Source organism: Macrobrachium nipponense, chromosome 8 (genome assembly GCF_015104395.2).
Source record: "Macrobrachium nipponense isolate FS-2020 chromosome 8, ASM1510439v2, whole genome shotgun sequence".
NCBI lineage: Eukaryota > Metazoa > Arthropoda > Malacostraca > Decapoda > Palaemonidae > Macrobrachium > Macrobrachium nipponense.
Genome location: NC_087203.1, coordinates 106,481,430 through 106,494,208, shown reverse-complemented (window position 1 = coordinate 106,494,208; position 12,779 = coordinate 106,481,430). Strand labels below are relative to the sequence as shown.

Genomic DNA, 12,779 nt, shown 5'->3' with positions numbered 1-12,779 from the left:
TTATGTTTACATATAGCAAAGAGGTTTACAAACAGGATAAACGCGCAAATATCGCCCCACTAGACGTTATGTGATTTAATACCATTCTCCATATCTCAACCTTTGCCAATTCACTACGAGTGTTTTGGTCACAAAGGCAAAAGTTCTATCTTAACTCGTTGCACTGAGAGTTGAGAAATCATTACCCTGCAAGAATAACGCATCGACAACAATACCTTCTTGGCATTATAAGAATTTACCTGTTGTGAAGACCTTAAAAGCGCTCTCTCTCCTTATGTTCTGAACCCTGATTTTAGCTGCGTTAGGTATCAAAAGTGCCCTTAATGTTCTCAAAGCCTTTTTGTTTCGGCAGGCTGAAAGGATTTTTAGCTGTTGTTTGATCTCAATAGCTTTATTTTTCATGAACTAAAGTGAATTTCAGCTATGGTCATCAAACCTTGTAAGAACTTTGCAACAGGCCGAATACATTTTTTATCTACTGTACTTGGCAAATGTACCTTTTTGGGAAGCAGACCGAAATTTTATGTCAAATTATTTTATCAAACGGAGTTATTTTATTTTATAATAGGATTAAAATTTAGTATTTTTATCATTCTTTTTCTATGACGCAGGACGAGATTGTGCCGTATCTGGTATCAAAAGCCTTCCCCTTCCCCCACCCCCCCCCCCCCCCCCCCCCCCTTTTTTTTTAGAGCTGAAAGAGATGCCGGAAGTTTTACACCTTAAAAATTCATTCTTTTCATACGACGCTACAGGAGATTTTTGCCTTCGTTAGAACTGAGAACAATTTTTATTCTCCTTTATCTGGAAATCGTTTTTTTTTTCTTTTTTAAATACAGCAGAAGACGACTTCAGCCGTTCCATAACCTCTCAAGTTTGATGTTTCTTACGAAAACTTAACGACCCCTCGCTTATTCCTTCACTTACTCACCAATCGAAGTGGCAACTTCCTGCCTACGCATCTTCGTCAAGTCTCCCGGGAGGAGGAGGAGGAGGAGGAGGAGGAGGAGGAGAGATCCCCTCTTCGATCTGCATATTGATCGGGGGCATTTACATGTTATTACTCGACTTTGCGTGACCAGTTATCCTCATCCTGAGGAAATCATACGCTGATGGATCCTCCCACGGTCCATTTAGCTCCATTTGGATCTCAAGGCTCACAATTATGTCAAGGAAGTCACCGATGGATGATTAAAACCGTTAAATATTCATGCTGTGCTATATTGAAGCGAGATGTCTTTCATACCAAATTTCTAGAACCGAAAATGTAATGATTCTAGTTTTTCAGCAAATCAACATATACTTTCCTTAACAAGTGACCTCGTAGTTGTATATAATGTCTCTGAAAGGGATTTCTGAGTTAACGAATTATGCATATATTACAATCCATCTGGTTTGCGGAGGTTTTGCCCGAGAGATATTTTAGTGAAACTTCCAATAAGCTTTGAAAGTTCAAGAAGTCTGACCATCCCTAATGGGACAAATGTCCAACCAAGTCTTATCCTTCAAAACCGTGTCGAGAGGTGCTGGATCCCTCTTCCACATGCATGGGGCTTCTCTTACGAGACATCCATAATTGGATTCAATGCCACAACCATGGCATAAAATAACCTCTGTGTCTGATAATTACTATTGATGCTGAGGTACCTTCCGCTATAAAACAGGCTTTGTTTTTCAAAAGAAATGAAATGTATTACGAAGCACAATTTAAAAATCACGCATACAAGAACATATAAATTTCTATTACCGGCGCTCTGCTTTTCTAATAAATAGAGACAATTGTTTTTCCCTCGGCACACAAATACAACGTTCATTTTAAATTTTAATTTTACTTTAATTTATTTTTAAGTATTTCAATTTATTTTCAAGCGAAATCACAATGTTCTCGGCAGGATTAGTATGTATATGCTCACTATCATGAGGTCTCTCTAAAAATAGTGACTATACATTTTAACAATCAACTGTCTGAAAGTTGATTGATAAAATGTACATTCACTTTCTTATTGAGTTCATGTACGTGCACACAAGCATTCTTTAATCAAGGACATCTGCGTCGTCACATGGTTGTGTGTACCACACACACACACACACACAGAGAGAGAGAGAGAGAGAGAGAGAGAGAGAGAGAGAGAGAGAGAGAGAGAGGGCAAATCTGTCGCTGAGCAAATTGCCTATCTGCTCATTTCATGTCAGATGAAGTCAGGACGCACAAATCGAGTAAAATTTGACTCACGGCGTTACGACATATACTGCATCAGCAAATTGACTAACGGAATGACGCCGGACGAGAGGAAACACCTGACAGACTCTGATATCGAACCCCGCCCCCCACCCATCACGCTTTCCTCCAAGTTAAATTACGTTTCGTGTGACTTGTACAAACTCGGACAGAACTTTCATAAGCATTACTGAGCTCTCTCTCTCTCTCTCTCTCTCTCTCTCTCTCTTCTTTTTTTACCTTCCCTTTCTTTCTTCCAATCTCTGTTCCAGTATGTATGTATATATAAACAAATACACACAGGCGCATACATACACACACATATACACACACACACACACACACAAACACACACACATATATAATATATATATAATATATATATATATATATATATATATATATATATAGAAAAAATCAACACACACTCACGCATGGAACAGAAAGAAATTTCTGACTCACACCAGTATCGAACCCGTCTTTAATTGAAAGACGAGGCCTCTGACAATCAGGCCACAAGAAAGCGGTCTCGTCTTTCAACTGAAAGACCTGGGTTCGATCCTGATGTGAGTCAGAAATTTATATATATATATATATATATATATATATATATATATATATGTGTGTGTGTGTGTGTGTGTGTGTGTGTGTGTGTGTGTGTACATCCATATTTAGCGAATAATGAAATGTTACATTTCCAAGCCTTAAGAGTGTTTTTAATGCTTAACCAATTCTGCAAAAATAACGCCAAAGGAAACTAAAAACTTTCAGTTTAGAGAGAGAGAGAGAGAGAGAGAGAGAGAGAGAGAGAGGACCCCTCACATCCCTCAAAACTGTAAGTCACCAAAAGGCAGTGAAGTAAATGGCATGATAGACACACACACACACACACACACACACAGAGAGAGAGAGAGAGAGAGAGAGAGAGAGAGAGAGTATGTGTTCATTAAAGGAAAATAACAGGTACCTGTTCGTCTGAAACCCGGAAAAGCATACGAGCAAATAAAGTAAACTTCTTGACCCCTGGCAGCTTATAAAACTTTGGGGGCAGTTAAGGTACAAACAAAATCAGAAAAAGAGAAGTGACAAGGTCAAATGGAGAATAACATGGGACTCGCAAGAAAAGAAAAAAAAAAGTGATATGGCGAAAGAAGTGAAAAAAATAACTTTGAAAAATACGACAACAAATACCAAAGTTCAATCTACCTTCACAGCACTCGTTCCTCCCCATTAGTTTTCGAGTCCAGATGTCAAAAGGATGTTTTATCACGCTCTCTCTCTCTCTCTCTCTCTCTCTCTCTCTCTCTCTCTCTCCTTAAGTATGTTTGCTGTTTTTTTTATGTGTATCAGTTTCATACTTCGTAAATAACGAGAGCTATTTTTTTCTCCGCATATATCTCCACACACACAATTTATTATATATGTATACGTATATGTATATATGTGTGTGTGCGTACGTATATATACACACAGAGACAATATATATCTATATACATATAAATATATGTATGTGTGTATATGTAAGTGTGTAAATGCGTATATACACACATACAATATATATATATAATATATATATTTATATATAATATATATATATATATACATATATATATATATATATATATATATATATATATATATGTGTGTGTGTGTGTGTGTGTGTGTGTGTGTGTGTGTGTGTTGAAGATTACAAAATGCAGACCAATGCACTTTCGTTGGCGAATGTGGTGAAACTATTCAGAGACCAGGAGAGTGAATCAGAAGCCCTTTAAATTCCACCCCCCTTGACAGGCGACTAGAAACTTCCAGAGGGATTATCTTTTTCTACCTCCTCCAGTGACTCATGGCAACTGCCTCAGGCCATTACCTGGAACTTATTACGTGATGCTACCATTATGTACAAATAGTAATGTGCATTAGATGCAGTTAGTAATTCACTTTTAGTTAACGATTTTTGAATTGACCACTGACTTCTATAAAGATCTCCAGTGAGCCGGAAAAATAATTTTGAAGATTTAGTGTTAAATACGAAGTTTATTAACAAAACACGTGGATTACAAGGTCGAGCATCCATGAGGCATCATCGTGATTGGCGACCTAACTTTTGCTATTTATTACATTGTAGAACCAATGACTAATTATATCTAAAAGAGGAATTAATTAACATGAATTTACTAGGCATATATAAATCTTTAAGAAACTTGACACAATCACAATATAGAATAGTTTTTTCCTTAGTGCCTGCATAATGTGCCCCCGTCAGTCCTAGAATTTTTGATGAAACAGATAATAGAAAGGGATGAAAATGAGGAGATACGTGACTGCAACTGAGCTTAGAATATACGAAGGGAATGCTTAGTCACCTCTCCTGTACGGAAGTGAAGTGTGGATGTCGAATGCAAAAATGAAGAAAGAAGGCTGAAGTGTCATAGTAGTTCTAAGAATGAAAAATGTGGAGAAACCAAGATGTGGGAAACTGGGTTAACGCAGGTCAAAAGCTGGATGGTTGTTCTAGGATGGTTGATGATGATGAGTTGAATACATAGGATAGTCTGAACAGATGACACGATAAAAGTATTCGATAGGATGGATCTGGCCATCCTGGAAGAGACAACGAATGAGATGCATGTATGTATGTGTGTGTGTGTATACATACTACATACATTATACATATGTATATATATACATATAAATATATATACTCATATACATAATAGAAATATTCAAACACATATACATGCATATATATAATGTACCCATTACCATGGCTCACAGAAGGTCAAATGAGGTGGACCAACCGATGATAAAAATGCTTTATTGATGACGTTCATTAGGAGATCAAATGTACCCAGGGTTTATTGAGGGTTCCAGTACACGACGCGACAAATTTAATTAGTAATGTGAACCTTAATGGGAGAAGAGAGAGAGAGAGAGAGAGAGAGAGAGAGAGAGAGAGAGAGAGAGAGAGAGAGAGAGAGAGAGAGGCAGGCATTTTTCGACTAGTATATGAAAGCTTCAATTCAAGGAAATTCCAGAGCAGACTTTGAAATGCATTTCACGAGGACGTTTCAGTTTAAGAAGATTTGTTTGTTGAAAACATGTTTCATAAAAATATTACTAAATAAAACTCCTATCTCAAATATGACCTCCATGAATAATATGAAAGAGGATTAGCATATTCCCCCAAAAAGTTTTAAATAAGAAAAAAAAAAGGTGAAAAAATTATTACACAAATAAAAAGCAGGAAATACGCAAAGTCTCTCGGCTCTATTTTTTTCTTTCTTTTTTACTACGAAAATCTTGAGAGCAACAATATTTGACGACACTGGCCAAGCGTTTACATAAGCTCCTGTTGACACAGAGCCCAAAAACTTGTTTATAGTGTCATCACGTTGCATATGAAGCAAAATAAACGAGAGACTTCACCCCCCCTCCCCGCATCGCTCCCGCGCTCCAGAGATGTCATAAAGGGATGAACTGAACGTACCCAAAGCGACCCGTGGTTATGATTCCTAGTCAGATATTGAAGAAGAGATGTTCCTCTTCTTCCTCCTTCTCCTTCCCTTCCCTTCTTCCCAAGATGCTATCTGTCACATAAGCATATTTATTTATTCATTTATTTATCTATTATCTATCTAGCTTCACACGCCAAACTTGGCTCCAAGTAGGCGGTAAAATTAAGTTGCCCTTCCTTCTATTTATCTGCCGTCACTTAAAAGATTCGTTATAATTTTTACAGTATTTTGCAAAAATTGCAAAAAATTTCTCCGGCGCAATCGAGTTTTCTTTACAGCGTATAATGCTGTATGAAACTTTCAGCCACGGCACATGAAACCGTCAGCCGCGTCCCATGAAACTTTTATTATTACTATTATTAGTATTAATCAATGAGCACACATTCATGTAGAAGAATTTAAGACTGCCGCTTTACTAATACTCAAGTTTCCATAGAATAAAATGTCTTCTGGTAAAAAAAAAAAAGAGAGAGAGAGGAACAGGAACAGTAACAAACACAAGAAAATCAGTCAATAACAAATAACCATGTTCACATGTGCACATACACAAATAAAAATACCCACAACAAATAAAAGAACGACTAGTGAAATAGGGAAAAAACGGAAAAAATATTTCATATCACGAAATCAGAGTGACTTTTGCCGTAACAACTTAAAAAAATATATGTTAAAAAAAATTTATATATATATATATATATATATATATATATATATATAAATATATATATATATATATATATATATATATATATATATATATATATCTTCCTTAAGTTAATCGTAATTTAACGTAGTATCAGATAAACATCAGAAATATATATATATGTCTATGATAACATTTCACTTGTGATTCTAGAAACTGTTTACAAATTTCGGGTGTTCACCAAAGTTCAGAGAAAAAAAAATAAAATACAAAAAAGAACTTGAAGTTATAATAACAGTTACAACCAACAAAGTAACGATATAATTTCCAAAGTATCGTCCCAATTAAAAAAACCTTCACGACAGGAAACAATTATCCGGTAACACAATTTCTACTTAAGAACAGGGAGAGTGAATTGATCCTATCACTTACTAAGGACCATAATTAGAGACTCCTAATTGGGCCTTGTGTCTTCAAGGTAAGATTTCGTCTTGTTATCGCTAAAGAGCAAATACCCAGTCTGTTCGTACACAAACTATCTCTCTCTCTCTCTCTCTCTCTCTCTCTCTCTCTCTCTCTCTCTCTCTCTCTCTTTTATGCACAATTCACAAACAAATTTATAAGTATAAATATAAAAAACACGCACACTATATATATATATATATATATATAGTATATATACGAGGAATTTCATATTCATGGAGGGCAGCTGATAATGGCAAGGGTTAAAGGAAAGATAGAAAAAAATTAACTGATGTTATTGGTTGGAAAATTCATTAAACGTATCTGCGGGGTATGAAGACTCTTGACTGACGTTCAGTCGCTCTAGTATTGCCTCCGTCGCAAATAAATTAACACTATAACAGAAATTCTGCATGAGGATTCGAAGTAAACAAGAACCAAAAACAACAGGAAAATCATCAAAAAAGAAAGAAAGAAAAAAAAACAAGCGTATTACGACGCCAAAATAAAATTGCCCCTGAAGGTCCAAAGTATAAACTCGAAGTTCTAAAGTTGCGTTGTTGCCATTGGCCCTCTGTTCCATTAAACTGAATCATTTGGCAACATAAGACTTGAGAAGCACATACAGTCAATGGTGGGTGCAAGGAAATGTTGCTCAGGTAGCAATGACCAAACTGGTAACTGTAGAAAAAGCATAGAGACATCACCATGATGAAGGACTGACTTGACATGATTGCAGAGCAACCTATTTGCAATTTACGCTTTATGCAAATGAGGGAATTTGGAGTTTGCTTTATTTTTTTGACTTGTGGATAATCCAGAAGCAACTAACAAAAAGTAAAATGAATTATTTAAAAACGTCAAGACAAGTCGGATAAAATAATAAATAAATATAAAAGGATTCACTCTAAGAAGAATATTTTAAAGATGTATGAATATATCTGAATCTGCAATAACTATTAATTTTACATTAGCTAAAAGAGACCATAGAAACGCAATGCTAGACTCCCACAAGGCTTACCCGAAGGATTATTTTGATCATGAGAACTGAAAAGAGACCAATGCGGAGTGAAAGAAATCATAGGTCTGTGAAGAGGGATCAAGGGATACAGATTAAGAAAAAAGAAAAAAAAATGTAAAAATAAAGTTTGAAAACATTCCCTTGAAATATGATAAAAAAATCTGAAAATGTTTGACAATTCAAAACTGGATTTTAAAGAACGTCTGAAAATTTTTTTATTCGATTATATGCAATGTATAAAAACATGCAATTTTGAATGATAAGATAATGGATTTGATTAGAATAAATATTCCAAATTTTTTTGTCGAATCATAAGAAATGTCGCAGCACTTTTCAAAGGATTATATGAAATGTCTGATAACTTCATTACATAATAATAATAACTGTCTGGAAACCTATGAATCAGACGCCGCTGAAAATCTGACCTTACGCCTGACTACAGTGAAGTTTAATTAAAATGTCTGCAACAGATCCGAGACGAAAAACGTTAATTATCCGCAAGAGGGGATTTCTGAAAAGCCTGTTACTTAATCATAATAATAAAAGTGACATCTCTTTCTCCAGGGATCAATTCCACTTTTGTTTTCTTCCTTCCATGGCTTCCTCGGGTCTGGGCAACCATGGCTTCCTCGGGCCAGGGCAAGTTAAGTGTATCAGGTTGTCAGTCCTATCGGTAGCTGAGTCAACTGATTAATAATACCATTAATTTGTTTTAAAAGGTCCACAATAATATAATAGTCAAAAGTTTTTGTAAAACTTTACAAAGTCTTCGAACCCTTCTCTGGGTTCATCTTCAGTCCAAATGAGTAATTTAACTTACTATGTACTGAGGTAAACATAACAATCAAAATACAAAGTCACTGAAGGTTGTTGACACCGGTAGTTAGCTAGCAACTATACCTTCCTGTATTATGTCTTGAGGGAGATATCTGGCACATTCAGGGAACTCTTCCCTAGGAACGGGGTACGCGAGCAATTTCCAAAAGACTTGCGTGAGATATGTTCCAATCTAGACATCTGCCGAGGAAGACAAGTTGGTTCTTCCTTCTGAACCACTTAGTCCAACGGAGCACCACCAAACGGTATGTAAACAACTCTTCTTGTGAGATGAACAAATAATAATAATAATAATAATAATAATAATAATAATAATAATAATAATAATAATAATAATAATAATATGAAAAAAGCCATGGGGAAAGGACGATCAGTGATTAAATAAGTGTTGATTGATTAGAAGGATTGAATTTATATTAACCTACTCTGTGTCGAGGTACACCGCCCATCTCAAACTCACCAGAAACATACTTTTACCAAACAGATTTTTTTAATTAATCAAACTAACTTCATTTCATGAAGGCTGCTCTTTTTTTGAGAGAAACGGATGTTCGCTTGTTAACTTAGGTAAAATCCAAAGGGCTTGAGAGAGAGAGAGAGAGAGAGAGAGAGAGAGAGAGAGAGAGAGAGAGAGAGAGAGAGAGAGAGAGAGAGTATGGAAGGAAGCCATATACTGGCCTTTTAAAAGCGGAACTAGGGAAGGGATTCCACGTATTTCTGCGTCATTTGGTGCTTAGATGTTTCTTCGAACTCTTCTTGTACATCTTGACAGAAACTTGAAAGAATTACATAATGTTTCAAAATACAAGAAAAGTCATACATATGAACGTCTACATATCACAATATCCTGGAATTTACATGTCTGTCTAAATCGGATGAATCTCCACAAATGACATTTAAATTTTTAGTTACAGTAGTCTAAGACTTGTCTGTAGTTGCACTGATACTTACATACGAAGTCATAAGGTCATGAACTTATCTCTTCAGAAGATTTCATCCGAAAGAATACGTAAAACAAACATGACCAACTCATCTCAATAACTCTATATAAAAATGAATATTTTTTATAACGTGTTATTATAAATTATAAATCATAAATAAATCTGTGAACTGATCATATTGTGCATTTAAACATTTATACATTACCGATCAACACTGATTCAAAAGACATAGTATTATCCAATGAATACAGATATATTTGCATCTTCATTAAAGCTTATAATTCAAACACTGATTGAAACATCTGAAATTTACCAATGAAAATACAGATATCACTGATTTCTGTCCGATCAGAAACAAATAAAATACGCCCCCAACTGTTGTGATAAGATCTCTCTAGCCACCATCGCCAAAAATAAACTGAGAAACGAGAGAGAGAGAGAGAGAGAGAGAGAGAGAGAGAGAGAGAGAGAGAGAGAGAGAGATATTTTCGTGGGTCAACATTTATTCAGAGGAAGTGACAGTCGTCGGGGGATAATACGATCGTCAGCTCATAAAGGTGGTCCCCATATATTTATTGGTGAGAAATCGACCTTAATGCCTGTTGTCGGAATGATTCAAGGGAATGTCAAGAAAGAGGGGAAACGTTGGAGACTGGGGAATGATACTGGGAGAGGGATGTCAGGAAAAAATAAAAGGAAAATGTTGAGACACGGAAAACAAGAAAAAACTGCTTTTGTGTTGAAGGAAAAAACCAAAACGTACAAAAGCAAGAGGGTTGAATTCATATATATATATATATATATATATATATATATATATATATATACATATATATATATATATTAAGATATGTTTATGGCCTCTATAATATATGTATAAGTATATGTGGTAAATATATACATTATAAATATTCGGCCGTAAGATGTTACGGTAGTCATTGCTGCACTTACATATGGTAGAAATGTGACCAGTGGATTATATATATATATATATATATATATATATATATATATATATATATATATATGTATATGTATATATATATATATATATATATATATATATATATATATATATATATATAATCCACTGGTCACATTTCTACCATATGTAAATGGAGCAATGACTACCGTGACATCTTACTGCCGAATATTTATAATGTATATATTTACACATATACGTATACATATAAATTTATAGAGGCCATATATATATCTTAATATCGAATTTACTATACCTCAGGCATAACTCTCACCAAAAGGGAACCACTAATGATAAGCGCTTCCGGTCCTGTCCAGGATTCGAACTTGGACTTTTGGTTTAGAAACAATGTTGACCACTCTGCTCTCAATCCTGACCTCATAAAAAAAAAAAATTGAAAGGAAACGCGACAAACTTAATCAAATTAAACTATTCCTCAGTAAATCCACTTGATCTGCCGACTCAGCAGAGGAACCCGGTGCCTCTAACTTGAGACCAAAAGAAAAGGGTCTCTTCCTTAGGCCTTGCCCTCAGCACTGCACCAGCAGGAGAGATGAGACACCCCGATATTCGTTCCCCATGATCTTTCTATTCGAATACCTTCTTGCCAACAACAATCAGATCTTCAAGCTGCACCTGGCATAGGTCTGCGGTGGGAGGTTGAAACCAGCATCCTTTGGAAGCTTGAATGACCCCTTTGTGCTTGTTCCATGTGAATAGGTTTCATCTACTGATATAATAATAATAATATAATAATAATAATAATAATAATAATAAGAGCGTGGGATAATATACGTTCATTTTATTGCTAATTCGATTAAGTATTTATCAGACTATACCAAAATCTTGATTGGATAAAGTGCTTAATCAATTTAATATTCACAATCAGAGCTTCTCTTTCACATTACAACTTTAGGCATTGCAAGGAAAGCCTTTTATAAAAGAATAAAATTATTTCTTCTATTTCTTGGGAAGGTTCAATCATTCTTTTTCTTCTTCGAGAAAGAGAATTTCTCATCACTTTCTATTCTTGGACTGTGGAAGTTGCGATGAATATATAAAGAAAAAATTCGATCAGGTGCCGAATTTCTCAGGGAACTCAATCATGTAAAACCCCTAGTAGACTGACTCTCTCTCTCTCTCTCTCTCTCTCTCTCTCTCTCTCTCTCTCTCTCTCTCTCTCTCTCTCTCTCTCTCTCTCAATTTTCCTCCTCCTCTGCTTTCTGAATATCAGCCATAAAGGGCAAATATCACTGCATTCTTGTGCTCGCACCCTCTTTTTCCACATATTTTCGTTCATGAAAAAAACAAACAATAACCGATTTGTTCCTGCGGGAAACTTCGAGATAAAAAAAAAAACGTTATGCGTAGGAATTTGCAGACTATCTCTCTTCTCTCTCTCTCTCTCTCTCTCTCTCTCTCCCCGTAAGCTAACATTCCTTCAAAGTGATCGCTGTGGGCCCGTTATTACAAAAGACGTACTCCTGCTGATACAGGAACCCCACCACCGCCACCGCACCGCCGCCGGCAGCAGCGGCAGCAAAAAGGAGAGAGAGAGAGAGAGAGAGAGACCAGCGTTCCTTTAAAAAGGTTCCAGACACAATGTCCTCCTCTTCCTTTGCATCCTGCTTCTCCTTTTCTTCCTTTATTATAAGCACAATACAATAGTGTTGTTGCATTCATACAGCATCAAAAAGAGTCTGCCAGGCTTTTCGTTTCCCCTTAAAAGTTTATTTCATCTTCCGCTGTCTGCGTGTGTGTCTGCATGTGCGTTTGTGTGCGTGTTTAGTGCTTGCGTGAGTGAGTGCGTTTACTAAGGTATACGGAGATGATGCAACCGGCCAACTCTTCTTCTTTAAGAAGCATTGCTCTAATATTCCCATTTGCCGAAGGGATTTGCGTCTGAAAGTTTTACCGAGTGGAAGTTTTCGGTGGGAAGTCTAGCAATCTCTTTCCTGTGTTCTTAAAGATGAAGTACCTGTTAAAATGATTGATTTTGGAAATTCTCGATTTCATTCAGCCTCATCCTTAATATGGGCTTAGACACGCATATATGCACATCAACCTCTTTTTCAGTGAATTAAATTTACCACAGCCTTCACATTTCTGTTCGTCTTTGATTCTGCCGTTCTCAAGGAGTAATGCGCTATTCTTAAATTA

General features: G+C 35.9%; 1 protein-coding gene across 6 annotated transcripts in view; it reads right to left on the bottom strand.

Moving 5' to 3' along the window:
* Nucleotides 1-12,779, bottom strand: part of LOC135222946 (inactive phospholipase C-like protein 2) — a 658,580-nt gene that overhangs the window by 175,350 nt on the left and 470,451 nt on the right. The window contains exon 1 of one of the 6 annotated variants that reach the window (XM_064261396.1): nt 3,425-3,464. The exons of the other annotated variants lie outside the window; for them this stretch is intronic. Coding sequence (XP_064117466.1) covers nt 3,425-3,449 — 25 coding nt within the window. The 5' untranslated portion in view covers nt 3,450-3,464. Of the gene's footprint in view, nt 1-3,424; nt 3,465-12,779 lie in introns of those variants that run through there. 6 annotated transcript variants of the gene reach the window in all.